This window comes from Paracoccidioides lutzii, assembly GCF_000150705.2.
Source record: "Paracoccidioides lutzii Pb01 unplaced genomic scaffold supercont2.2, whole genome shotgun sequence".
Classification (NCBI taxonomy): domain Eukaryota; kingdom Fungi; phylum Ascomycota; class Eurotiomycetes; order Onygenales; family Ajellomycetaceae; genus Paracoccidioides; species Paracoccidioides lutzii.
In genome coordinates, this window is record NW_015440948.1 from 486,630 (window position 1) to 514,485 (window position 27,856).

The 27,856-nt window shown below is 46.3% G+C and overlaps 9 protein-coding genes across 9 annotated transcripts; 5 read left to right on the forward strand and 4 right to left on the reverse strand.

The window, feature by feature from the left end:
- Nucleotides 1-148: 148 nt before the first annotated feature.
- PAAG_00787 (triacylglycerol lipase) lies at nucleotides 149-2,368 on the forward strand (the record flags this gene model as incomplete). The annotated part of the gene is made up of 2 exons (XM_015844136.1): nucleotides 149-1,573; nucleotides 1,631-2,368. 2 exons carry the CDS (start codon nucleotides 149-151, stop codon nucleotides 2,366-2,368), a joined length of 2,163 nt encoding a protein of 720 aa, XP_015700917.1.
- A 378-nt stretch (nucleotides 2,369-2,746) lies between these two features.
- On the reverse strand, nucleotides 2,747-6,261 carry PAAG_00788 (hypothetical protein; the record flags this gene model as incomplete). The annotated part of the gene is made up of 5 exons (XM_002796883.2): nucleotides 2,747-3,612; nucleotides 3,672-3,881; nucleotides 3,935-4,802; nucleotides 4,857-5,901; nucleotides 5,966-6,261. 5 exons carry the CDS (start codon nucleotides 6,259-6,261, stop codon nucleotides 2,747-2,749), a joined length of 3,285 nt encoding a protein of 1,094 aa, XP_002796929.2.
- Nucleotides 6,262-8,621: 2,360 nt separating this feature from the next.
- PAAG_00789 (hypothetical protein) lies at nucleotides 8,622-10,000 on the forward strand (the record flags this gene model as incomplete). The annotated part of the gene is made up of 2 exons (XM_015844137.1): nucleotides 8,622-8,675; nucleotides 8,924-10,000. The coding sequence occupies 2 exons, from the start codon at nucleotides 8,622-8,624 to the stop codon at nucleotides 9,998-10,000; spliced, it is 1,131 nt and encodes a 376-aa protein (XP_015700918.1).
- A 1,222-nt stretch (nucleotides 10,001-11,222) lies between these two features.
- PAAG_00790 (hypothetical protein) lies at nucleotides 11,223-11,474 on the reverse strand (the record flags this gene model as incomplete). Its single annotated transcript, XM_002796885.2, has 1 exon — nucleotides 11,223-11,474. The coding sequence occupies one exon, from the start codon at nucleotides 11,472-11,474 to the stop codon at nucleotides 11,223-11,225; it is 252 nt and encodes an 83-aa protein (XP_002796931.2).
- Nucleotides 11,475-11,890: 416 nt separating this feature from the next.
- On the forward strand, nucleotides 11,891-13,881 carry PAAG_00791 (hypothetical protein; the record flags this gene model as incomplete). Its single annotated transcript, XM_015844138.1, has 3 exons — nucleotides 11,891-12,389; nucleotides 12,451-13,730; nucleotides 13,825-13,881. 3 exons carry the CDS (start codon nucleotides 11,891-11,893, stop codon nucleotides 13,879-13,881), a joined length of 1,836 nt encoding a protein of 611 aa, XP_015700919.1.
- A 1,445-nt stretch (nucleotides 13,882-15,326) lies between these two features.
- Nucleotides 15,327-15,862, forward strand: PAAG_00792 (hypothetical protein; the record flags this gene model as incomplete). The annotated part of the gene is made up of 2 exons (XM_002796887.1): nucleotides 15,327-15,401; nucleotides 15,506-15,862. The coding sequence occupies 2 exons, from the start codon at nucleotides 15,327-15,329 to the stop codon at nucleotides 15,860-15,862; spliced, it is 432 nt and encodes a 143-aa protein (XP_002796933.1).
- A 544-nt stretch (nucleotides 15,863-16,406) lies between these two features.
- On the reverse strand, nucleotides 16,407-19,055 carry PAAG_00793 (hypothetical protein; the record flags this gene model as incomplete). The annotated part of the gene is made up of 8 exons (XM_015844139.1): nucleotides 16,407-16,592; nucleotides 16,693-17,351; nucleotides 17,428-17,535; nucleotides 17,598-17,994; nucleotides 18,078-18,113; nucleotides 18,174-18,186; nucleotides 18,257-18,596; nucleotides 18,668-19,055. The coding sequence occupies 8 exons, from the start codon at nucleotides 19,053-19,055 to the stop codon at nucleotides 16,407-16,409; spliced, it is 2,127 nt and encodes a 708-aa protein (XP_015700920.1).
- Nucleotides 19,056-21,082: 2,027 nt separating this feature from the next.
- PAAG_00795 (sulfate permease) lies at nucleotides 21,083-23,847 on the reverse strand (the record flags this gene model as incomplete). The annotated part of the gene is made up of 4 exons (XM_002796890.2): nucleotides 21,083-22,623; nucleotides 22,734-23,274; nucleotides 23,340-23,485; nucleotides 23,553-23,847. 4 exons carry the CDS (start codon nucleotides 23,845-23,847, stop codon nucleotides 21,083-21,085), a joined length of 2,523 nt encoding a protein of 840 aa, XP_002796936.1.
- A 1,164-nt stretch (nucleotides 23,848-25,011) lies between these two features.
- Nucleotides 25,012-25,857, forward strand: PAAG_00796 (hypothetical protein; the record flags this gene model as incomplete). Its single annotated transcript, XM_015844140.1, has 4 exons — nucleotides 25,012-25,044; nucleotides 25,228-25,347; nucleotides 25,468-25,538; nucleotides 25,623-25,857. 4 exons carry the CDS (start codon nucleotides 25,012-25,014, stop codon nucleotides 25,855-25,857), a joined length of 459 nt encoding a protein of 152 aa, XP_015700921.1.
- Nucleotides 25,858-27,856: the final 1,999 nt, after the last annotated feature.

The window sequence follows — 27,856 nt, forward strand, 5'->3', positions numbered from 1 at the left end:
ACCGTGCCCCAACCATGCCCTAGATAGTCTAACTGCTGGAGTACAGGTGGACAACGACGGTCTGTGAAATGATGTTGTTCGTTGTAATGGATTAATTCTTGTTTGGAGATACAATCCTCAAATTTCCAGTTTAAGTGTATGGAAAGACATGGCTCCATCCAAAGACGATGGCGAAGATTATGGGCTTCCCGATTTCCACACGAGATTTATACAGGACAAAGAGCTAGAACAGTTCGAGCACGCTCTCAGTGCACCGGAGGCTTTACCTCTTGTTGCGATTAATGATTGGCGCCCCATACGTCGAAAGGTGCGGAAACCCGGGTCTCGTCGCAAGGTACCCAACAGAACAGTGGACGAAACGAGGGAGGGATATGTATACACACTCCTCAAGTGGCCGTTGCTCTTAATGGTCATGGCTTGGATTTTGATTCTCGGTATTCTATACCTTTTGACTCGACTATACATCTACCTTTACGAACATTTTGTCACTTGGAGAGGGAGGAGACAAATCTTGAGAAGGGAAATGAGGGCTACAAATAACTATGGGGAATGGAAACAGGCAGCAAAGAAGCTTGATGCTTACTTGGGCAATGATCGATGGAAGGTAGTGAATGAATATGCATACTACGACCATGCAATCATTAATAGGATCACCAAACAGCTGAAGTCCCTGAGAGCTAAGGTGGAAAAGGTGGCAGCCAGCCGTGCCAATGGTGTAGATATCAGTGACACACTGGAAGACCTCCGGGTTCTCCTGGAAGGGTGCGTCAAGAACAACTTTGGGGGTGTTGAGAACCCACGACTATACAGCGAGACGTATTTTGGGACCAAAAACCTAGTTCAAGAATTCATCGACGAAGTACACTCTTCTCTTCGACTCATCGTTGAGAGCAAGCAAATTCCCAAGGATGTTAAGCAAGAGTTTTTCAAACACCTGGAAACAAACTTTGGCCGCACAGCATTATGCCTTTCTGGGGGAGCTACATTCTCGTACTACCATTTCGGTGTCGTCAAGGCTCTCCTTGATAATGGCGTGCTCCCAAATATCATTTCGGGGACTTCAGGGGGTGCTCTGATAGCTGCGTTGGTAGCTACCAGAACGAATGACGAGCTTCAAAAGCTACTTGTACCGTCTCTAGCACATAAAATCAATGCTTGCGAGGACTCGTTTCAAACTTGGATAGTACGATGGTGGCGAACGGGAGCTCGATTTGACACACTCGACTGGGCAGAAAAATGCAGCTGGTTCTGCAGGGGCTCTACTACGTTCTTGGAGGCATATCAGCGAACTGGCCGGATTCTAAATGTTTCTTGCGTTCCCTCTGATCCTCATTCTCCTACGATTCTTGCAAACTATCTCACCTCTCCCCACTGTGTCATTTGGAGTGCAGTCATCGCTTCTGCAGCCGTCCCTGGTATTTTAAACCCTGTTGTGTTGATGATGAAGAAACCAGATGGAACCCTTGCCCCATATTCGTTTGGGCATAAGTGGAAAGATGGCAGTCTGCGGACTGATATACCACTCAAGTCATTGGATATTCACTTCAACGCCACCTTCCCGATCGTATCTCAAGTGAGTATTGCCTACTAGTCCACTTCACTTTGAAAAATACTAACAGTATTCCTTAAGGTCAATCCACACATAAGTTTATTTTTTTTCAGTTCCCGAGGTAGTGTTGGCCGTCCTGTCACGCATCGCAAAGGCCGTGGGTGGCGTGGAGGATTTCTCGGATCGGCTACAGAACAATATATCAAATTAGACCTAAACAAATGGCTCAAGGTCCTCAGGCATCTCGAACTTCTTCCCCGTCCTCTGGGTCAGGATTGGAGTGAAATATGGCTACAACGGTTTAGCGGCATTGTTACCATTTGGCCAAAATCTACCCTCTCCGATTTATTCAACATCCTCACTGATCCCACCCCTGAACGATTAGCCCGCATGATACAAGAGGGTCAACACAGCACTTTCCCAAAGATTTTGTTTATTAAGAACAGGATGAAATTGGAGGAGGTCATCTCCCGGGCTCTGGAGCGGGGTTCACGCGTTACAGCTCGTCAAATTAACACGCCTCTCCCGCCAGAAATTGATCCATCATCAGCCTATGATGGCCAGCTGGATCAACACGCTGTCGACTATGTGCCAGATGCCTCTGCGGAGGAAAATCCAGACCGTTATGCGGATAAAAATGATACAGGACTTTCCGAACCAGATGGCCGAATTCCCTTTAATCGTCGCAACAGCGTTATGGAGGAGATTAGAAGGCAGTCGGCTGTGTTCTTCGACGACGTCGATGATACTTGCCCAAGCGAGGATGAGAAACCAGCGTATGAGCGAAATAAAGGAACGAGAGTTGGAAAATTGATCTGATATAAATCTTTGGTGGTTAATTCAATTGTGTTTATTATCCTGCGCTTGTTGGTTTTGAGTGAGCCTTTTTTTTTTTTTCAATGCTTTTGTTCTGTTGATAGGCGACTCAGAAAGGTACTTATATAGATCAATGTGGTTATTGGGAAGACGACAGATCGACTTTGGCGGGCATTGGACCCATATATTTGACATGTTATATATTCCTTTTGTTATGTATGCATAGATGCCCATATAGAATAGTAGTTCTATTAGCTAGGATATGACCTTTTTGGATATTTAGCGCGTGATTTTTAATGAAGCACGTATGCTGAGGCTCATCACATCGCTATGCAAAAAATCCTGAGTTATAGAAAAATGTACAGATAGTGAGCCTGTTTACTAGATGATAAGCCACCTATCAGTGACCTCCTTTGCCAACTTAGTCTCCCCAGAGAAAGAATAAAGACATTGTAAAGCAAATGCAGCTTCGCGAGAGAAATCCTCCACCCAAACCCTTTTATCTGATGTTCCATCACCAACAGCCGTAGCCATTTCTTTCTGCTTCTTAAACTTCTCTCGCTCAGCTTCAATCTCTCCACTGAACAAAAGACATTGCTGATATCCCCGTACAGCTAAATGCATCAATCCCAGCATCTGCCAGACACGCGCAAAGTTGAATTCCACCTCCTGGCGTTCTTGAGGAATCGGACTCTTTTCTCGCACACGTCGGTATTCTTGCATAAACGACAGTCCCTGCATGATAAGATAGTGTCGATTATCAGACTGTCGTTTTAAGGAATGGTGGATGTAACTGAGGCCGATAGATAGGAGAACCATTGGATTCTCTGGAGCGAGGGCGTAGGCGCGGAAAAAGTAGTTAAGGGCATTTGTGAAACTTGCCCCGGCGTAAAGAATATGGCCATAGAGGACTAGGAGTGGAACATCCATGTCCTCTGCAGGAATGGGTTGTCCAGATGCATCCTTGGTCGTCAAGGTTGCGCGTTCTTGAAAGACGGAAGCTCGAGTACGGCGGGCCGCAGTGGGCCGCAGCGGATCATCTGGAAGGGTGTAGTCGATTGCTTTTATTTGGCGTAGCATGAATTTCATGCTAGGAGACGAGTGGAACAGGGATTTACGTGGATCACCACAAAGTCGACTTAGAGCTGCGAAGAGACGGTATGTGTCGGTCACAAATTGATACTCTTTCATGAACCAGCGGGAAATGTTGGAGAGCGTCTCTTCATCCTTGAGTCGGAGAGCGCAGGCTGTTATATGTTGTTAGGGTAAGGAGCAGAAGGCTCGGGGCTGGGAGTAACCAACTTACTGAACCAGCAGGTATAAATCTGAAATTTACTTGGTTTGGAATGATACCAGACGCTGGCATCACCAGCCGCAGAAAGGGTATCGTAGGCTTCTTCCGTTTGGCCCTGCCCTGCCAGGACGAGAGCATATTCCAAAAATATGTCTAACCACTGTTTGAATGATATCGAGTGGTAGTCATTTGGTATCGTGGCAGGGTCAATCTCTGGAGTACCTGCATATTTTATTAGCCATCTCTCAAATTTTAATATCAAATTCTGTACCTACCTAGCGATGCTTGAAGTCGCCCTGCCATTTCTTCCACTTCGTCCATTATTGTAGTCGATTTCAGTCGTCCAGCTTTTCGTTGCGCTTCTCTGGAGTATCCCAGGAACATCATATGCCGTTGCATTGGGAAAAAGATCCGATTTGATCGAAAATCTCTCAATAGAGCATCTGCGATATCCAGCCAATCTTCTGTTGCGTCTTCTTGGCCCTCCCTCATCTCTGGTCCAAGCTCTAATAACTTAGAGTACAGATAGCTAATATGGTCGGTACCAACGTCCTCCTTCTTCCCTTGCTTCCGCTTTTTTGAAACTGGTGTTGCAGATGTCATGAGTCCGCCGGACACACCCGCTGGCGAAGATGAAGTTGCCCAATCATCATTTTCTGACCCAATCGGACCCTCGTACGTTGCCATCGCAAACTCTCTGGATTCCGTCGAACGGAATTCTTTTGCAAGTTGCAAGGCCCTAGAGCCAAATCTTCGTCTCCGCCTTGGCATTGACTCCCGTCGTCCCAGTTCAATCGCTTCGTTAACATATTTCAATGCTTGCTCAATCAATCCTAACTTTTCGTAGAACTTTGCCAACTTGGCTCTCGCTTCGATGTTGTTCTCATCGTATTCAACAACCGTTAAATAACAATTTTCAGCTGCTTCATCATTTTCACAAGCCGTATTACATTCTGCCATCGACATGAAAAGGCTGGTATCAGCATATTCACGACTGCTTTGAAGTGGTTGGTAATAAGTAAGAGCATCTTGATATAATTTTGCATCTTTGAGAGCATCTCCTGCTTCCCTAAAGAGATCTCCGAAGTCATAGAGTAGGGCGCCTTCTGAGGCGTCATCCGGGTTGAGCCAGGAGAAATGAGACTATTCGACATCAGCTCTCTACTCGATTAATAATCAAATCTTGCAATTGCATACCAAGGCTTCTTCCCTGTACTGAAGACCCAGTTTCAGTCGATATATTCCTAATCTCACGCGAAGTTCCAAGGGAAGGCCAATCCCGTAAGACTCAGTCGGATATTTATTGGGATCAAAAAATGGCATATCTACTCGACGAGGAAAGTCTTCAGCATCCCACTCCCGGTCGTCTTCAACGATGTCGTCCCATTCTGTATCGTCCTTCCTTCCGAGTAGCCACCGAGAAAGGGATCTCAACTGAAATATCCCCTGTTCATAATCATTCAAGTAGCTGAAAAATTCAGCATAAATGTTCACATCAGACCAGGTAAAGTCAGTGGCTTCCTCCAAACTCAGCGAAGTATAATACGAGATGCTTTCGTCGTATCGGCTTTTTGCCTTGTGAACCTCGTTTAGATCAATATAAGTTTCTGCAAGGTGCCGAAGAGCTGTTGTATTGTGCGGCAGATCTTTCAGTAACCTTTCATACTCTTGTGCGGCTTTCCCATTATGACCCAGTTCGCGGTACACTGCCGCTCTTTTAAATCGTATGTCGTAATTCTTTTGATCAATCTCAACAATGCGGCTATAACAATATACCACATCTTGCAGTGCTGAAGAGCGATCCTCTCCAGCCCTTTCCAGGATCAATTTCGCCACTTTCATCCAAACGGCAGGGTCCTTTGGGCGAGTGTGGGCACCACTGAATAGTGCGGCCAGCGCCTTGTCCTTCTGACCTTGTGCAAGAAAAATCTCCGATAATAGAGAATGCGCAGCAAACATTTCAGGGTTTATCTGGATGGCTTGTTTAACCAGGACCGTGGCTCTCTCATAGTCGGTATCAATGAAAGCAGAGGTCGCTTCGGAATGTAGATTTTTGAATTCCAAACTAGGTTCGATTGGCTTTCTGGGACCCCTTTTGATGCCTTTCCCGCCTCGCGCACCGAAATTAGATGGCCCATCTTTTGCGTAACGGCCCTTTCTTCTCCTACGACCATACAATCCTAGATCGGGATCGATTTCCTCTCCTGATTCCTGATTTTCCTCTTGAGTTTCGGGTTCACTCCTTTAAGACAAATTAGTTCAAAATCTAACCTAGAAGGAGTTATGGGAGCATATTCCCTCCTTACGAGCTTTCTTCGGAAGTTTGAATATCTGGGACATTTGCGTAAGCCTCTATTCCTTCAAGAAACCACTTTTGATTGTTCCTGCAAGAGCCTTCATGCTCTTCATTAGCATGGGGCACTTCACTACCGGAAAGACCCGATTCACTCTCGGAAACCATGGAAATATCTTGAACCTGTTCAGCTCCCGAGATGGCAGGCTGTGTACCATCTCCCCCGGCTAGGTAAACGCTGGAGGGGATATCAGGATAAGAGCTTTCATAAGAAGGTTGGCCAGTTGCACCACCCTCAGTTCCCTCCATGGCAGGCTTTGAAGTTAATTCCGGAGATTCAGTGACGGGTTTTTTACCCTGTGATGTGGGTGGCCATACTACTCCTACGAGAAGAGGCTCTTGGAGAGGAGCTGAGAACAAGTTAGAATGGTTTAGAGGTTAATACCGCGAGTTAAAGTAAAACTCATGGAAACATGGCTAAGTACCTAGACAGCTTTTGGGTGTAAAGTGGCGCGGAACTCGAGTCGTATTGTCGCCCGCGGGATCATATTGAAAAACGCCGGTCACGTTACCTGTCCTATCAGTTTTAAGGTTCCGCCCGTCTAATTTTGTGGCACGTGATTGGTCGGAGGGACAGCAACGCTTGATTGGTCACATCCCGCCAAAGCATCGGGCAGTGGATTTCGACAGGTATGCGTGTCTCAATTTCCAGTAAAATCTATGAATGGCTTTTTTTTTTTTTTTTTTTTCCACTTTACTACCATCTCTACGCGGTTCTGATCCAAGATGAGGAGGGTTTCAAGGAGCTGTAGACTGCCTTTAAATCCACAGATACACGGAGGGTCTATCTGCGATATTTTTGACTGATATTTGTCTGTACATATAAAGTGCTCAGGCGGTGTCTTCGAGTCGGAGGTAAGTTTCAAGCAACTCTTGAGGAGAAACTTGCATTTTAGTTGTATGGGTTTTCAATTTGTTGGAGAGTACTTTCGCTTCTGATAACTTTTGGCAAAATGATTACCTACCTATTAGGGACGTTGAAAAGTGAAGAGCGAAAGGGTTTAAACCTAGGGATAAACGACATGAAATGATCAAATGATAGGAAGAAATGCGCCATCACACATCAGAGACTCATAAAATTCGGTCGAATACTCCTCTTGCTGAGAAAGGCTTTTGAGAATAAAATCACTGAAACATTACCCATCTTTATGGTTGACAACATGGCTGCATTGGCGTAATTATTGTCATCCTTGTAAAAATCCTCAACTGGTTCGGGACCTCCAGAGATAGCAATGATGGCAGAGTCGGACACCGGAGTTCTCTACTTAATTCGTCCATAATGATTCGACCTTCAACGCAGACTTTCATATCTGTCTTCACATTTTCTTCTTATAACCCCTGTGATCTCTGATGTGGGGTATTGAGAGGTTGAGAAGGAATCTCCATTAGCTGCTGTTGAAAGGTGTCGGGTTGAAGCTGCTAAAATTCGTCCCACTACAGCTGTCTGAGCTCCTAAATTTCATCAGCAATCCATGATCAATGTAGATGTCATGGTGTTTGTGAACTTCTGAAGGGAGCTGGCGTCGTCTTCAGCTCTTGAGCCCATAGCGTTCCACTAGATTGGGTATCTTCAGCATAGATCTCAGTGAAAAGTCTCTGTATATGAAGCTCATTGCTAACATGATCAACCAAAATGCACGGTTTCTCTCAAGATCCGATAACTACAAAAATATCCACAGGTCTCGAGAGATCGGATCGTTGCAGCTGCTAAGTTGAACTCGGGCTGTTTAGCATTCCCGTTACATCGGTTTCAAACTATGCTGAGCTTTCATGAGAATCCGTGCTCGGCACCCGCGAGGAACTTCCAAACGTTTCTAAGAGAGAGAGTTCGTAGTTATCAAATAGCGGAGAATTTTGTAGACCAATGGCATATGTTCGTCCATTCTCTGCGGACAATTTGAATTCCTACCAAAATCACGCATGGATAGGGCGCTATCCTTCAACGGGCCTAGTGCCACGGCATTCGCAACACTCCCCTTTGTTCAATCTGTATCGAAAAACCTAAGCCGAGCTTATACCAGTTCGAATTTGAGATCTATCTAACCGCTGCTAATTATACGCTGGACAGCCTACCATCTAGGTTTTGCGGAACATCACCAATGAATATAAATCCCTTGAGGAATGAGGGCTCGGGTGTGCGCCTCTCGACTGATTTATGGTTGTACATAAGTAATATACTCCAATGTTAGATCGACAGCTCCCACCTAAACACGCTAGGGGCCGATTTGAGAAATTTGGCCGTTCTAGTTGACCCCAAGTGGCTCCCGTTTAACCCCGCGATGCCAGTTTCGGCTAAAAGCTTCCCGCAACGCTTGTTAGTGCCAAGCGATGGCGGAGATGGGGATTTCTCATTCAGAGTTTCACGGAGCCAGCATGGGTATCCCTCAGACAGTCACTTTCAGTCCAATAGAAACGGACGTTGTTGTTCCAACTATGGGCTTAGGTGCATATGTGGCGCCATCATTCGGCTATTTTTGCAATAGCCGCTATTGCGTTCAGGTGAAGGGGGAAATTCTATTATTGGTCCCTTTGAACAGGCAGCATGCGAGCGATTTAACCGCTAGCATGGCCCGAGGGGTTTTTTGCCTAACCTCTGATCCGTTTCGAGAATGAGGCCTGAGAGTTTTGCGAGGGGGATACTTGAATTTCTGGCAAAAGACGACGTTGGTGCTTGATCTTATTTAATCAGTATCGAAATCATGAAATGGCCTCTCCGCGGACTATTGCTCGTAGCAATTTTGTTGGTTACGGTCTCGTTTCTCTATTTGCCTCAATGGAGAGCACCTGTGGTTTACAAGGGCAGTCAGAAATATTTCACAGTACGGCGATTCCGTCCGCTTGTTTTCACCGCGATGACCTATCATGTGGGATTTTATGTCATTTTGCTGATGAACTCCTCGTGGAACTATAGTGGGATATTCCGGACTTCGCATACTTCAATAATCAGTTCCTTCTGCACCTTTCGTCGGCCGTTAAAAATCCTCTTCCTGCCCGAAGACTGTTATCGCCTGGGATCATCTGTCCTGCCGTCCGCGGAGTTGATAAATCGCAGCTGATACCGGTCACCGATGTTTTTGATGCATGGGGACTTGAACAACTGGGGTATGACACAAGGCCGCAAGTCGCTACCAACTTACATGATGCCCCCACTCTAGTCGTGAATTACACGAGGCAAATCGCAGAAACGCAGGAGCAGGTTGTCCGAATTACTGCCACAACCGAATCATACTGGCAGCGGTCCGCCTTTGGGTTTGTACGGGATGCATTCATTCTTCCATTTCGAGCGGCGCCATGGAGAAAAGCCGCGCAACTATTCATCCTGTCAACACCTCTCGATGCGTGTGTAAACGATATGCTACCCGACATCCTTCCCAAAGCGCTTGCATTGCACATTCGCACTTGGCCATCAGACCTTTCCTTCGGCCAAAAGGACCCATGTCATCAGAACGAAGTACCAGTCCTCCGCAACATATTCGGAAAATGTGACTGGACGGGCTCGTATCTCTATGACAACGTGAAGCGCGCCCAGTTAAACTCGGAGCAGCCCGTGGTTATTGCAACAGATGATCGCGAAGGCGAGATTGTCCGCGACCTTGTTAAACGACTGGATGGGCGAGCGCTCTTCATGGAGATGACAGACAAGTGCAAGGATATTATTAAGCAGGCTCATCCTGAGGCGGAGTTTGAGTGGCGTTTGGCTACATACTGGCCGATTATCGAAGCAACAGCACTCACACGAGCTGAATCGTTTGTTGGATCCTTTTGGTCCACTTTCTCGCAGCTCGTCGCTATTCGGCGGAGTGAGAAACGCACGTTCTTTTTCCAAACGCGCTTGCAGGCGTTGATATGGGATTTGAGAGTCCCGGGTGGGATGCTCCTCCTTGTTGGGGTGGTGTATGCGGGGTACTCTTATTCCCGTCACATTTTGGTAAACCGGCGGAAGCGTTTGGCAGCAGCGGTGAAGTCTGAAGTCATGGTTTCACCATAACCTACCATCATTAAGTATATTTCATAAATATGTATTGGATTTGGGATTCTCACCGGGAGTTCGTTGTACCTATCGTTGGATATATTGGTATATTGTCGACAGTGCCCTTTTGGATTTTTGGATTTCTTTTCTTCCTTATAACACCATATCTCTATATTCTCCATCTCATCTGATGTTTACGGTGTTGGCATCGTTAACTCTATAGTTGAGGACATTCATAAATTTTGTATCGAATAACATATATTTATTTTGTTTCAGTTAAAGTCTATTTTTACCCGAGTGGGGCCGGTTCGGACGAAGAAGTTGGTAAGTAAATCCAGCGTACTGGATCCCTCTACTTCGTGACAGTTGTCTTTCCACATAGTTATCCTTCGAGCCCTCCTTTATACGAAACTCCGTAGTACAGGCATGTCAATGCAAATGTAAACTGCCCTACCGACCTCGAGATGTGTAACCTGTCCTGTCCTTGGGAAGTTTCAGGCCACTGCCACAAATGATATTGACAAAGGTTATGAAAGTCATCAACATCTACCCTGACTGCTGTTTCCATGATCACACCCTTCTAGATTGAAGTAAGCTGAAGAATTCTCCTACCAAACTCAATTGAACTCATATTTGAATTTTAGTTAATGTTGGCATAGTTCATTACATTGTAGAGTCTTTGGTTGAATTTTGACAACTCTCATGGTTAGATCTGAGCATGTTCCAGAAAATTTCTCGAAGTTCTTTGGGCGAGATAGAGATTCCATGTTTGACATAAAACAGGGCCATTGTCTGGTGTTTCTGAATTAAAGCTGCAATTTATAGAAAACTTCCATATTCTCCATCAACTTCCGTGAAGACAAAGAAATTATAGTCAAACACATCTCGTCACAGCTTAGAGACAGTGGATATCAAGGAAAACCGACACCTCTCCTGTAAAATTACCAAGTCTTTTTTTACAGATGGAAAGTAAACTTCCTAACAACTTTCAGAACTTCCGACAGCCTTCAGAAGAGCTCTGGAACCCGCCATTTATGACATCTTGTGGCATTGTTTCCAAGTCTTTACCCGTTGCAGAGATTTAGTTATTATATAGTTCGTCCCAGTGGAACAATCTGTTAGAACAAACTTCCCGGATCCACCTTTCCTGATTAGGGAAAGTGGCAGGCGTCAGCTGATCCAGGCACTAAACCTTGTCGGGGAAGTTTTTGACGCCCTTAGTCAGCGGGGCTCTTTCAACTCAAAAATCCTTCACCTCGTTCAACTCAAAAAGTCTTTCACCATCAACACCGTCCTTTTCCTCAGCATCATCCTCCCCGTCTTTCTCTTCCTCCCCTTCTCCCATCCTCACTCCTTCTCTATCATACTCTTCATCCGTTTCGCTATCTTCTCTTCTTTTCTCCGTAATTTTCGTCCTTTTCTGGTGGTCCAGCTCCCGACTGTCGTTCGCGGCTGTGTTTGACACACTGCTGTCTAATTTCGTATCCTCCATTCGCAGTTTGACCCACCAACTCAGATCTTAATCATCCTTCATCTTCCTGCTATTCCTCCTTATTTGTGTTTCTTTACAACCTACCCCAGTTGTCTCCATTACATCTCACACCCAATCAGTACAGCCACTGGACTGGTCTGTCTTTAATCGCTTGCCCAATCTGAACCACCTCATTCGGATCGATCTGGGACTGGAGAGCATAGTCAGCTTCCTCTATCCTACCTCGACTTTCCATCAACAGTGACTGGTACAGTCGGTGAAGCTGTTTTTCAGTCACGACCGCCATATACTTACGCAAAGTCAGCCGGTGCTGCAGGAGCTTTGCCCTAATCACATCTGTGCCCCCTTGATAATTATCCCGTCCTGTCATCTGAACGCCCATTTCCCCGCCTTCAGCCGCTCTTCTTGTTGCTAGCATGGCTAGCCATATTATTGGAAATAGAAACAGCACTCCCGAAGCCTCGAAATCCTCGCTCCGACCTCCATCATCCCGCACTCTTGGTGGTGGTTCCCATCAATTGCGTGCCTCCGCAGACATGTCATCGTTTGCTTCTCCTCTCTCTGCCAGGGGGATTCGCCCTTCCTCAGAAGTCTTCTACAATCAGCAATCGCATGCTCAGAACAGCGATGACATGGACAAAGCTGCCCAGCAGTGGATTGCTGATATTGACCAGTATGAGACTACCTTGGAGGAGATGGCTGCCGCCACCTTGGATCAGGATTTCAAAGATGAACTGAGCGCTATTGAACAATGGTTCTGTGTTCTCAGTGAAGCTGAGAGAACCGCTGCTCTTTATGCTCTGCTCCAGCAAACTACTCAAGTCCAGATCCGCTTTTTCATACAGGTTCTTCAGCAGATGTCCAAGAGCCACCCCATGTCTAGCGTCCTGTCCCCTGCCAACTTTGGTGAAAAAGGTAAGTAGCCGCACCTGCACTTCCTGATGAAAGAAATGAGATGTCTGATACGCTATTGTAGATCCTATGAACAACCGCCTCACCGATGCAATGTCAAAATTGAACGTTGAGAGCTCTCGCAATTCCTTTGGCCGCCCCCCGCCTTCTCCTGGGAACAAGCGTAACTCAGCGCTAGATTCATCAACAATCAATGCCATGTTTCCAGATGCTGCTGCAGCCATCGCGAAACAGAAGGCTGAGTTTACACAGCAGACTGGAGCCGTCCCCGCCTCGAGTCGAAATAGTGCTGCTTTTGCGGACCGTTCCTCCCTGATCGCGCCGACCATCTCTGCTCCGGATAGTGGCAAAGACAATTTAGCTCAACAGCCGACATCTCCTTGGGCTCAACGTGCACCCGAGCCTCAGCCTCCCATTGCTCGACCAAAATCATCTTCCGAACAACAGCATCAGCAGCCCATGGGCCAATTCGCTCAACCGCCTCAGTCGGCAGGGCTACGTTCCCCCCGGCCCCTGGGTCAAGGCTCAACCAATATCCAGCACACCACAATTGCTGCTCCGGATTTTCCATCAGAGCCTCCATTATTTTCTCCCTATAACATGGGAAATGCTAGCTGGGCATCAATGACAAACACCCCGAGCGTACCGACATTTAATCACCAACAAAATGCCTCACAGCATTCGGAAATGATTGCCAATGCCACTGCGATGAAGCTGGCCGCTATGTCCACCGTCAATAATCGTATTGCACTAGACGATGCACGAAAATATCGTCGTGCGCGGTCTAATGATGTGCAAGGCAAAAATATAAATGCTAACCAGCAGCCTCTTTCTCCTGGACTTCATAACAACAATATCCCAGGAACAAATCTCATCATGGTGAATGATGTTGGTCAGATTTTGAATGCTCAACAAATTGCGGCGTTACAGGCTCAGCAGCAAGCTGCTATGGCTGGTCGTCGATCTCGACCCAACTCCCCAGGGATTGCAATGCAAGGAGGCATGGGACACCTGAGTTTTGCTTCCCCCCAGAACAACGGATTCCTCGCAGCCTATGATACGAGTTCATTATTGAATAACAGCTTTGCTGGGCTCAATCTTGGCCATTTCACTGGTAACCATGAGGGTTATCTTTCTGACTATTCTGAGATGACACGGGGTCGATCTCCGCGCGGGAGACGAGGAAGCTCCAAGCCACCAGAAGATCCAACTGATCCTCATCTACTCCAAGATGTCCCCAGCTGGCTTAGATCTCTTCGTCTTCACAAGTATACCGAAAACCTTAAGGATCTTAAGTGGACTGAGTTAATCGAATTAAATGACAAAGGACTAGAAGAGCGTGGTGTGAATGCTCTTGGGGCCAGAAACAAGATGCTAAAGGCTAGTTCCAACATGAGATACTGCTATTATTTGACAACATGAGCTAACCGTTCAATAGGTTTTTGAGCAAGTCAAAGACGCCAAGGCAGAAGGAAAGTTGGATTCCGTTCTTTAACTTCACAACCTCGTTGTTCCCAAACTTGCGGGAACCTCGGAAGAGCCAAGGGGGGAAAAAATCTTAAACCTATTTTTTCGAGTTGAACTTTCTAATCAAGAAATGGGCTTGTTCCAGTTCTTGTATTTTCTTTTTTTGTTTTCTTAATTCGCAGCAGGAGAAAGAAGATCTATAATTTTTGTTTTATTACGGAGCAGCTCCTATTGCTAGATATATATGCATTCCAGTTTACCGCGGTCGAGTTCCGCTTACTTGGGAGACGCACATATTTCCAAGTTGGACAAAGATCAATGGATACAAACCAGACCTTTGATCATCGATGGGATGAATTCGTGGCCGGGAGAGAAAATTAATGTTTTTTTCTTGTGTAATTTTGACAGGACTCCCTTCTGATCTAGCATTGCGGGGTTTTTTTTTTTCCGTCTGTTTCGCCTCCCCTATATACTATTCGTCTCTCGTATTTTCTTTTTCTCTTCTCAACTAATTTCCCCATTTCCTCTCTTTCTCCCCTTTTACGTCATGATTGTGTATGACCTTGCTACGATTGTTTAGAAACTATTAATGTCTTTCTCACCTCAGTTGTTTCTTCTATTCTTATATCTTCTGGCGGTTAATCGAAATTGGCAATTCGCCTGCCATGTTAAATCGTACTACGACGAAAGGTGATACTGTACCTCTTCACCCATTTGCCTTTACATAGGACTACTTGCATCTCAACACATTTCTTCCATAGAGACCTCTGATGTTTATTCCCCCCTTTCGTCTTTCCAAACTATTTGAGAATGGCAACAAAGGCGTTCCACACTGAAATGTCGGCCGTAGGTTTATAGAGTCAACTCTGATGCTATCCAACTAAACTGCCCATTAAATGATTATGCAAATATAAGTACGAAACCAACCTGCTTCTACGAGTGACGTTTTACGATCCCTGCCGTTGCTGAAAATGAAATATTATATCATGTGATCTTGCTCCTCCGCCCCATCGCACGTGATTCGTGTACGATTGAACCATCCCACAGAGTAAGAGATTACATTCTCCCAGAGTTTATTGTTCACAACTCCTAACTACATCTCCACGACGTCTGCTTGACTCAACTCAATTGTTACGGCTTTGTTCCGCCGTTTAGGGGCCTGATGCTGTGACAACGGCGATCCCGCGGTCAGACGCATTTTTGATCACTGGACACATCTTTGCGTTGGCCAGCTGCCATTTTGAAAGGGTTGGATTTGCTTAAGAATTGAAAGGACATACGAGAGAACTCTCTGTGTGTCCTTGCTATATTCTCCCTAGGACATATTCGACCGCTGTCTGAGCACTTTTTGCTCTCAAGGTCAATACGAACAAATATCTTAGCAACGAATACGGGAGCCTGCAACCCATATAAACACATACACAAACGTATTGAGAAAGCTTGATAATATCGAAAAGCGTCACAATTGTCCCAATGCCTCCAACATCACAAGAACTCTCTCTCCTCATCAATCCTCTCGTTCCCGATTCAGTCATGCATAACAACCGTGTATGTGCATTTTCAAACCCCCCCCCCCCCCCCCCCCCCCCCCAAACCCAAAAAATCTTCCCCATCTTAAACCTCAAACTAACAAACGTCCCCACTCCGAACAGACTCTCTCAAACCTCCACTCCCTAACCGCGTTTCTCCTTGGAATTTCTGCCGGAATCCTTGGTCTGCGCTCCTCCCAAGGCTTCCTCTTCTACCTCCTGGGCTCGCTCATCGTCTCTTTCCTGTTTCATGCAGTGCTAATCGGGTTTGGCAACGGAATGGGTGTTGGCGCGTACTTTCCGGGCACAGGGGAACTTATCACTGAAGGGCAAGGAGATGGCTCTTCGAAATTGAATAAACAGGGCAGTCAAACGAGAAAGGGGGCGTGGAGGGATGTTTGGTTTGGTGGTGGTTCCATGGGGGAAGCGCTTAGTGGCTTTGTGCTTGGGTGGGCTGGAGTTGGGGGCGTGCTGAGGTAGTGTTCGCTGCCTATGCTCTTCTTTATAATGTACTATCGTAATCAGTATATACATGAACTCTGTTGGGCTTATATGAGTGCGTAATGCCCGTATATATGCATAGAGGGAGACTTCATTGTGGCGTTTTCCAAGACCTTGAAGAGCATCTCAACGTATTACCGCTACAACCGTAAATGGGATGGGGTATTGGAGTAATAATTGCTGGTTGTGTGGGCATCAACGCCGATCGATATCTAGCCTACCTCTCAAATATTGTATTTCTCCTGCCTCTGCTCGCCCTTTTCAAGGCCCTACCGACTACAAATGGAATTTACAAGGGGAATGGTGCAATTCCGATGCCTAGCCAATCGGTTGCAGTTCTATGTTAGATTGTCGAAAAATATGGGGAAATAAAGTAAGTATTTAAAGTATAGCGTCAAGAAAAGAATCCATATAGGGGTCCAATCTCTCTATACATCTCAAAATGAAAACCGATCCTAAAAGAAACGAAAGAAAGCGGGTATAGTGCTACGCCGGATTCGAAATAATGTCAGTGAGACGGAAACTAAGACGCAAGTGAGCGAAGAGGCGTAGGAGGACGAGGGGAAGGCTTAGTAGCATTTTCAACATCCGATGGCTGATGCCTTTGCTTTACCCGCTGTCGCTTCTCCTCAAGCAAGGCAGCTGCTTGTCTCTGTTTCTCGGCTTTGGTAAGGGGCTTGGTGATGTGTTTCTTTGCCTCTAGGGTTCTCTGTTGCCCTGCGTGATTAGAACAACTGTAGTCTTCGGCTTTCGACGAAATTAAAAGAGATAGACAAAGGGAAGCCTTTAATTAGAGGAAATATACATACCGTTAAGAGTGCCCACAGATATGAGGAGTACACTACCTCATTGCTGGCGATATGTTCATCGTCATCGGCTTCAGGGGCGGGATCATTCTGCTGGTTCTGTTCGGCTTTTTCTTCACTTTTCTTTTTTATCCACACATTCCCCAAAAACATCCCCGTTACAAAACTGATCGCCATAATTGGCATTATGGATACAAACGCCCACATAACTGCATTCTTCCCCGTATTACGGATGCTCTCTTGTACCCCTGGCGGAAGCTTGCTGATATCATCCAAACTCTGATTGGAGTTCGTGTCAAACCCACTGCTCCGTGGCCCACTGGACAGCCGGAAAATACCCGCCATCTTATTATTGAAGACGCTGCCCATGATAGCAAGGGCAATAGTACCACCGAAAGGGATACAAAACCGCGTAATAGACACTGCTGCTGCGAGCTTATCTGGCCAGATCCCTGCCGCGTGTAATGAGGCGGGCATGAATCTAAGACCCGTTCCCGCACCGGCTACAACCATCATCCCGTTGATCACAGATAAATTGCGAGTCGTGACAGCCCAGGTGAGAAGGGCAACACCTATTGTTTCAACTAAGGTGCCGAAGCTTAGTGGTGCGAAGGTTTGCAAAGGCCACACATTACATGCGAACATGGCCAAGTAAACGCCGGCTAGAAACCTGGCATTAGTAGTGCCATGGTGAAAAAGGACGCAGAGGATGATTCAAGGGGTAAAATAAAACCTTACCTCCAATGCCAGGGATATAGAATAACAATTGTATACCTGCCTTCCCCGGGGAGTAGGCTTCCACGAGGGTGAAATATATCCCAATGAAGTAAAAAACCGAATACATAGCTATAACGAAAATTAGCACGGCGTACTCAGGATTGACTGGTGGGAAGTTATTCATTTCTCACCTGCTCCGGTAGCGAAATCAAGAATAGCTAGCAGCGATGTATCCTTCCTTTTAAACATAAGGAACGGGATCATGGGGGTTTGCTGTGGGAAGATTCTCGCGAGCACTCGTCCTGGTTCGAGGTAGAACTCGTAAACAAAAAAGAGCACAAAAAAGATTGACCCAGACACCAACGGCACAAGAACCGCTGCTGACTCCCACGGGTATGCTGCACCTCCCCACGTAGTGCCTAAGATAATAAGGGCGATTCCAAGTACGAAAAGGGTAGTACCACCAAAATCAATGGTGGCCAGCCCCGATAGGAAAGATGATAGTTTAAAACCATCGGTGAAGTGAGTGCCCTTGACTAACTCCTTACGGAGCAATAAGAATATGATGAAGTGGGCAAAAGCGGCAATCTAGTTATCCAATCGAAAGTAAGTCAGGCGACTTGACAAGAAGTAGTGCAGATATGTAACGAAAGGAAATACATAAGGCATACGGGTATACTCAGAACGAAACAGTATCGCCAGTTCGCCTAGAAGTCATTAGAAAGTCCCAAAGACTACTTCCACGCAAAATATACAGGTTGACATACATTGGTCAAATACCTAAAGACGTCAATTTGCTGTCCCCCACAGGGGTAAAAGATGCTTCGAAGATAGGGAAACGGAAGCTTACCCTCCAATTATTGGTCCGACACTATAACTAATCCCAGACACGAACTGGAAAATAGTGGAGTTCTTCGCATTTTCTTTCAGGGATACATTATCAGCGAGCACAATTTGAATCAAGTTCATAATTCCCGCAGAGCTAGTCCCTTGTAGAGCTCTGCCAAAGAGCAACATTCCCCAGGTCGGTGCAGCGGCGCAGAACACGCTGCCAACAAGCATCAAAAACATGGAAAGCTGGAGCACGAAATGACGGCCATAGACATCAGCTAGCTGTCCAAAAGCTGGGATGAATGCCGTGGAGGTTAAGGTGAATGAGGTGACAATCCAGTTGACTTCATCCAATTTACCTACATGCAGAACGTTAGAAGAAGTGGGTACAACTTTGTTGATAAATGAAGAGTGAGACATGACAACCTACTGAAATGAGAAGCGATAAACGGCATTGCAGAAGCAACTATAGTTAAATCCACCGATGCGAGAAAGTATGGAAGTAGCAGGCCAATAATCAACTTCCAGCGATATACTCTGGCGGCGTGAATCTCCTTTTTACATTGTGGACAGTGACCAACTGGATCGCCCTGTTCCGGGGGTGGATGTGGGACGAAATGGGGGTTCTTGCTTGCGCTGTCGTGTTGATCCCCAGATTTAGCCATTCCAACAGGTTTCAGCTCTATTACACGATCCTGATTCTGTCGCTGATGGCGACATGGACCTTTTTTCTTTGCCTTTTTTGTTTTCTCTGTTTCTCCTACTTCGTTTGGTTGCCGTCTGGCATAGATCTTTTTCTTAATAAATTGGTATAACATTTTTGCAACAGGGGCACACAATTGTTTTTTGAGGGGGTGGGTGGGGAATATGAAAATGAAACTTGAAGAGTCGAAAAAAATTTCCGTAATCCGGTAAATGTATAACCCCAGAGAGGTAACATGTCTTATATGAGGACCTCATATGGCTTCAGGAAGCTTGAGCTTGAAGTTTTAAGCACCTCGTTTTCACAGCCACTCTGGCTAAGGCTAGTAGAGTAAGCTTAGTCTCGAGCTGTCCGAGATGGGAAAATCTTCGTTCTCGCTTCTAGGTAGAATCTGGCTTGTCCTTTTTCTGCCTGCCTAAGATCGGGAATAGAACTTTGATAAACAAGAAAAATTGGCGGGTAGGCCGGTACTCCTAATGCTGGATAAATCCACGCATGAGAGAACCGCTGCGCCCATGACCACCGATCGCTTAAGAGTAATATAATACCTCACCAACTAAGGAGCTAATCCGAAGTCAATGAGTACGAGAACATGACTCAAAACGCAGAGTAGATGTTATTCAATGGCCCAAGTGATACTTACAACAGCTTCGCCCCGAGGCTGGGATGGTTTTCTGCAGCATCAACTCGTATATCTATCTCTCTTCTGACAACGTCACGAACCAGCAGTTCGCAAGGCAACGAAGGGGATTTTCTGCATCGTGTACGCCCTATGGTCAACCCTACGAACAGCTAAAATGCAAAGGCAAGGCCAACCAGTGAGTTGCCAACCCGTGAGTTGTCCCAACACCATCGGGTCTGGGTGGGAAATCTATGGCGGACAAGGCACAATAAGGCCACAACATTCCGACGCGGAATTCTGGTTAGCACGAGTCCAGATTTTGTTCCAGGTTTTGCCATGAAAATTTCCAGCCTTGCAGTCCCTCCCACAATCCTTGAAGGGGCACAGCGATTCATGGCCTGGGGACTGGAAAGTCGTATTCAGCTCAAGACCGTCATAGGCTTAGCCAGACCCAAGCTAGTTAGTTAACTAACTAGTCTCGGCTTTATCTATGAGAAATGAGACGCCCTCGTAATTACAGACTCGTACAAGAATAAGAAGTTATTGAACGGGAAGATACCTAATCAATCTGTTGGCTCTTAGGTTGTAACAAGAGGTTGTTGAAGAAATATTGGGCGCCGCTAAAGTCGTCGCATCTCGGCTAAGTTAGTGATTTGCCGCGATTACCGCAACCGCCATGTTCAATCCCAGTTCTGGGTGGTTGGTTTGCAGTCTGTCTGGATCCAACACTACACTTTGATATACCTAGCAGCCGGCTGAGGAGAGAGAGGTTTATGCCGACTACTCAAATAGGGATATGTATTCTGTTATTTGAAATAGCAATTCATATATTGCGTAGGAGCCTTTCTATTCTCAACTTTTTCTCACTTCTATTTTACCCTCACCCCAACAGCCGATCTATATCTATGTAACATAAATGGATGTGAAAAAAAGTCCGGTCTGAAAAGAAGGCCCAATTTCTAGTTTACAAATCGGAAAGAAACCCTACAAGAAATTTATCGACCCAAATTTTATCGTTAATCTTTCTCTTTATCTGTAAGGACAGCGCCTTCATGTCCTAATGGTGAAGAAACAGAAACACAAAATGAAACATAAAGAATCATGGAATGTTTAAAAAGGGAGTTATGACGACTGAAGATTCGGGCGGAGGATAGACCGTGAGCAGAGTTGTAGGCCTACCCAGACAAAGGACTAGAGCATCGAGAAAAGAGGGAAGCACGAAAATTCAATCGCCAACGAACAATAAGATATTTTATAAAACACGCACTTGACAACATCAATTCAAACCATCAAAGGAGCCCTTGGAAGATTCGATAAAACAAGATCCCCAAACATAAGCCCATACGCATCTAGGCAGTGGCTTTGATCATAATGTAAACTAAATAGTAAAGCAGCAAGATGGGTATTAAAAAAAAGGCCACGGGTTAGAATCACGATAATATATATAGTTCCTTTCCCTTGCACTTGAGTTATCGCTCAAGCGAATATTTTTCCAAGAATCAATGAAGTCCAACCCCTATCTAACTATCTGGAAGCTTGGTAGCAACAGCAGAAGCCTCTGCATTTGCGAGAGCACTCTGCAGCGCGCTGGTAAGATCCAGGTGGAAGAAAGGTCGATTGAGACTGTGGACAACAGCAATCCTGCGGCTCTCAGCGATATACCCTTGTCTACGATCCCAATCCGTTCTAACCTCGTGCTCGGACCCGCTGCTTCCATTTTCGACGTCCTTTGCAGTTGTTTTATGGGGAGATTTCTCAACTGGTGCAGGTTCTACTCCCTCGATATCGAACTGCTTTCCCGAATTAGGTTGCCACGAGTCATTTCGCTGTTCGGGGCCCGCGTCGAGATCGCCAGTGTGATTACTGCCCAGCTCAGCAACGCTGAAAATCGGTTTCCATCGAATATTTCCTCCAGGGCTGGGGGTTGGATAGCCGAATCCGGCGGAAACGAGAGCACGCTTGGTCCAGCGGTTGTTGACGTGGGCAAAGTGCCAGTGGACGGGTTGGGGAGCAGCGTACTTATCGAGTTGGTTGCGAACATCGATTAGATTTTGGGTGGAGGTGACATCAACGTTGTTGACGGAGGAGAAGTCGAGGATAATAGCTTTTAGGGTGGGGAGATGTGAACGATCTTCTTCAACCTGACCCTTGCGAGGGCCCGGATCACACCATGGCCGATCGCCCGCACTTGGGTAGCTATCTAGGTTTGTTCGTCTTGTGTGTTTGTAGATTGTGGTGACGAGATGGTCGAGGTAGTGATTTGCGTTTGGATAATTGAATCCTTCAGAGAACTGATAAATGAAGATACCTGGTGAAGGCTGTTCAATTTCAATCTCAGGATTTGAACCATCAAGATGATTAAGAGGAAGAAATATGTTTCGGAACGACGGGTTGGTACTGGTAAGAACTCCATCACTCGATTCTAATCCGTTATATTTCCCACCGCAGGGAGAAGTTTGGTTTCCCACCACAGAATGAACTTTGACTCGTCCAAGGAACCGCCCTTGCGCTTTAACAACTCGGAAAAGGAGAATGGCAAGTGATACGCATACGGTAAAGTAGATGCCGTTTTCAATTGTCGAAAAGATGGTGACAATGACACCGACAAAGAAAACCACGACTTCGAGTGGGGAGACTCTCCAGAATTGGTAGACGACGTTTGGCGGTGTGATTAGATCCCCTACCGCGTGGATTATGACGGCAGATAGAGACGCATTGGGAATATAAAAGAAGACTGCCGGGAGCGCGTAAATGGAGAGCAAAACGAGAATAGCAGTGATGACACCAGCAAATGGTGTGCGCACTCCGGCTTTAGATTTAATGGCGGTTCTTGAAAAGGATCCTGTGGCAGGATATCCTCCAAGGAAAGGACCAAGAAGGTTGGTAACGCCGATGGCAACCAGTTCTTGGGACGGATCGATGGTGTAATTGTTGATACGCCCGAACGACTTAGATATGGCAATGTGCTCAATCAACAGAACTATGACTGCAGCAGGGATGTCCCCAGCGAAAGCCTTTACAATCTTAGCATCAACCTGGGGAACAGCCGCGTGTTGAAACCCTATTCTTTCGTTAGGACTTATGCTCCTATGCATGTTTTCAATTAAACACACAGGTGTGCAAAACAACAAAAGTCTTGGGGTCAATGAAACACGGAAAGCTACTGCGTACCTCTAGGCACGTTGCCCAAAATCTTGAAGGTCGGCTTCTTGCGATGGTGTCTGTTCACAAGCCAACTGACCATGACATAAAGAAGGATAACGACAACGGTCCGCAACGTCGCCAGGAAGAAAAATAGCTTCTTCTGACTAGGGTTCCTTTTGGCACCATAGCTGCACGCCCAGCGGATAAGGTAAAGGAGAAACAGGGCAGTCAGGCCCATAGCAGCATCGATTTTGGTGTCTGGCAGGTGTTTCAAGGTGTTGATGATAACCTTGTAAGTGGTGTCACGTGTGTTGAAGCCACTCATGCCCATCATAGAAGGCACTTGGCCAGCCGCAATGCTAATGGCAGAGCCCGTCATGAAAGCGGTGATTGCGGTCAGAGGGATGAAATCCACGATCCAGCCACATCGAATCAGGCCGATGGAAGTGACAATCCCGCCGCAGATGACTGCAAGGGCACTGGCAATGACATGCCCTGGGATTTCAGGATGAACCTTCTTGACCTTGATGACAACATGACCAACAAGAGTCGACATGACTGCAACGGGCTAGAAAATAAAAGGGAAGAAACGTCAGATTCGAGGCCGGTAAAAGGATACGATCCAAAACTCACTCCTATTGTAATGTCCTTGGAGGTTGCGAAAAACCAATATATCAAGACACCCATGAATGATGAATAAAGCCCAAACTCAGGTTCCAGTTCAGCTAGCTTTGCATACGCCATACCCTGCGGCACGACAACTGCGCCCACCGTGATCCCTACAGGATATGTTAGATACGGATGACCTCTTGGTTTAATATATCCCATGGATAACACAAAACTAACCAGCAACAAGGTCGCCGATAAACCACTGGAGGTTATATCTGGTAATCCACCGCAAGAACGGAAAGAGATTGAGAAAGTATGGCAGAATTTGATGGCGCCCGGGTACCAATTCACGCAGCCATCCACCTGAGTCTGGCTCTTCTTCAACATAGGGTCCTGCCGAACCAAGAGAAACACTTGACACTCCGTAAGCAGGATCGGATCCGAATGGATCATGATTGCCCTTTTTGATGCCTAGCCCTTTAGCAAGAACAGTTCCGACCTTAGTCGTCATCTTTCCTTTTGGTGTGGCCATACCGCCCTCTTGATAGCTCAAGGGATCAGGCAAAACAACCAACGAACGAATCGACCCTTTTGAGGTCTGAATAGCAGACAAAGAATTACGTCAAAGGCAGGTTCTAACAGGGGTATAATTGAAACATCTATAAGGGAACAATGGTTGAATGGTTGAAGGGAGGAGTCGGGTAAAGACGAGGTGGAGGGGGGGGTTGCCGGGATAGATATATATGAGTGAACGTAAGTGGATGGTCGCCAAGGGAACAGGGGGGAAGAAAAGCTTTTCTGGGGAGCAAATAGCAAATAATGCTCCAAAATCCCACGAACGGTGTCAGAATTGGGATTTGATGGTTGTTAGAACGTTGTATGTTCCACTAAGCTCAGCTGGTGGAAAAATAAGCGAAGTTTGGAAGACAACAGCACGGAGAGCACCCGCAAGTAACAATCCCAACTGACAAGAAGAGAATGTCCCGAGAAACAATGACGGCTAATAGTGGGGATCGGCAAGGGACAGAGCAACAGAAGTAACGAAGGGGACGAAGGGAACGAAGGGGGAGTTAAAAGAAGAAAATATAAAACACGAGGGACTCTTTTTAGATTTTATTTGGTGTTTTTGGCGATGGCGCTGATGATACAATTTGGCAAAGCGAGCTCGACAGGCTCGAAGGGCATCACGCAATCGTCAACGAGTGGAGAGGCTCCAATTCCAGGCTCTAGGACAAGGGTTCGAAGTTGCAAGATGCAGGTTTGCATGAACAAGCTATTCCTAAGGCGAAGATAGAGTTCAGAATCTTCGGAGGAACCCCCAAATTTAACGTGTGAGACGTAACTTGAAAAATAATCCAGGGATAAATTGCTACTGGGGGCACAGATGTTTCCAGGCGGGAAACTGGTCGGAAACCCACAGCGGAGGTGCGTTGAATCCATCCCGACAGTGGAGGGAGATATGTACCTCATTACATACATCCTTGTCTCTTTGTTTTATCTTGGCTCTTTTCCCGTCGATCCTCTGTCTGTTCGTCCATGGGTTTACCCCGCAGCCAAGATCAGATTCTCACGCACGCTCAGTTCATTAAATTCGTTCGGTTGGACTGATGATTAGAATGCTCGCTGAACAGAAAGGTCACGCACGCAAACACAATGGGAGGGTATGTAGTTAGATCGAACATACAAAAATGAAGCAATGCGGAGTGGCTGGATGAACTTCAGTTGCGAGGTATGCATCAACGTATCAAGTGCGAGCTCCTTATCCGCAAGTATTATTATCTGTCGCCCGTTCCGCAGACTGGAGAAGCCACAGACGGCATTCCAGGAGCAGGCTAGAGCTTGAGCACGAGTCAAAGATGGAAGCGTTAGGAATTATCCACGGAGGCCCGCTTTAACCTAGTCCAATATGTAGTTGACTGAAAATTTCTTCATTGCCCACCATTCAAGCTTTCGTGGTGCAAAGTTATCGTATCTTGGCAAGGCCAATCCTGGCGTTTACAGCAGACGGCAGAGAGCACAACCTTGGGAAGATGTATGTGGTTGGACCTGGATTATGATATCAATGGGCGCTATGTTGACCCCTGGTGGAGAGCGGACAGGCCCACTGTTATATGCGACCGTCACCTAGTTAACTAACCGTGGAAACCACCAGCTAACCGGTAATGTAAACCGTGGCACAAGTGAGCGGGTTGCAGTAACGAATGCTGGTACCGTGTGCTTTTGGTATGGACTACTCACTACATCCAGTGAGTTGTCTGCTCCCGAAGGTTCATTATATATATATATATATATATATATTCACTTAAGCCATTGGAGAGGAACAATCCATGGATTCCGTCAGGCGAACTATGGCGGCTGTCGCTTAGCATTCCGCGCCGGGCCTAGCATTGGGAACCACAGCGTTCAGCCTATCACGGCCCCTTCTAAAGACGCCATAACAACGACTGATGATGACAAACGTACCTACGTACAGGCGACGCGATGGGATTCAAGGGGGAACAAGCCGATATGCGGCATGCTCACAAGTACGCGGCCTATCTGAATATCTTATTATCTGACAAAGGGAGCAGAAATGGCAGCGGCTGGAAAGGAAACAATCTGAACATCAGATTTGATGCTCTGAGCGAGTAGTTATGTCATATTGATGTATCATCGCCTGCGCTGCAGCACAAATGTCATGTGTAGTTATCACGTGTACTCCGTGCTCTTCGACGATCTGCAGAGGACTTCACGGTGTGTCTGTCAACCAGCACGTGGATATCATTCTCATCTAACATGCCCTAGCACCCAGCAGAATGGCATCCATGCAGACCGTCGTGTTAGGTTATGTCCATGGGATTGAAAAGCCCCACCATGCAGAACACCGATGACTGTCGTCCTATTTATTGGCTTGATATCCAGCCGGAAGCAAGGCGGAGAATTTGACAAAGCGCCAACACGAAGGGGGAACTAAATAGTTTTAGTTCATGCGAGGTTGCCCATGCTTCCCAAGAGTCAAGATCATTCCTCTGGCTGCCTCAGACTCTCAACGCTTTGGGAATGGTTGATCCTTGCCTGTTCTAGTGGTGTAGCAAGCATTTCAGGGCTGGTATTGCAGAAACCCGCCTTGGCATCACTCTCCCGAGGAGGAGATGAGGGGATAAGAAGGCGCTCTGGGGCAACTCAAGCTTGCTTCAAAAGCAGAGTTTGACATATGGAGAAAGCGAAAAATTAGGAAATACATAGTGAACAGGGCGGATAAGAGAGGGAGGAGCCTGGAAGAGGGAAACGCGCTTGGCAACTCTGCAGAGCATCCAGTGAAACCTCCAGGCCCATGAAGGTCAAGAGAACAGATAAAAGCAACGTTAAATAAATAAGATTGACTGACCTTGCCCAGCTAATTACCCTGCCAAAGCGTGGGGGTATCCAGCTGTGCAGACAGGAGATTGCATGAAGAGAAAACTGCTGTCAGGGCCCCAAGCAAAATTTGTTCGAATTTGATGAGACTATTTAATTCATATTGATATGGAATGTATCGTATTTTCATATAGATCTCGTAGAGGTCTCAAGGCGCCAACTCTTTCGTCTTTTGGTCTCATGCACGATGGAAGATCTTTGAAAGATCTCTGGGCTCTCTGGTGCCTTGTTTCTCCTCCATCCTACAGAACAACCTTGCAAGAATCTACTTCTTATTTGACATTACGAGATACGAAACGTGGAAATCCAATTAAGGACATTCGGAAATTACCCAACAAGCGTGGCCTCTCCAGACTTGGAAGGTCGCAAGCCCCGTCTTCTTGATCCTAAAGCCACTGAAATTACTGCGGGCATGGATGTGGTAATGTGATGGAGAAAAGGCTATATGGGAGATTCCATACAATCCTCCTATGCATCCTATCTTCCAGAAAGGGACGATGGGAGCAAGAGATAGATGCAACCAGTGCTTCAATTCCATTTGTAAAGTGGATATGAATTACATCCATAGAAACAATAATAAAACTTGTGACCAAGGTATGCATTTTCTGTGCTATCCAATCTACCCATCAGACAGATTATCCCATGAATGTTCCCTTTTTCCATCCCAGACATCCTCTATTCATTTTCCGCCACACTTCTTTCGTCCTATAGACATTCCTCGTTAATCGTCTCGTGGCTCCTCTCCAGATTCCGTTTGAACAACTGTTCCATACTACAAACCCTCTCCGTCTTCCCGATGCTTTCAGCTCTCGCCTCTCCTTTTTCATCTTATTCCCTTGCTATACCCTACTTGCCCATAAGGTCCAGGCCCAATGGAGTTTCCATTCCACAGCATCCTCCCCTAGAAACCGAAAAACCAAACTCCAATGCCATTATGTCTCCCGCCACCCCAACGCAACCTCTCCAACGATGTTGTCTTTAGAAGGGAACCAGAGACGGGGAAGATGAAATAAACCAATGACGCAGACGAAGTAATTGGTTCAAGCACAGTCTGCACAGATCCCAGCAAGTGGAACTGTCTGCAAAAGCATGCTTACACGGCATATCAAAGCGGCAAAATTTGACATTAGAAGTCTTTTAGACTC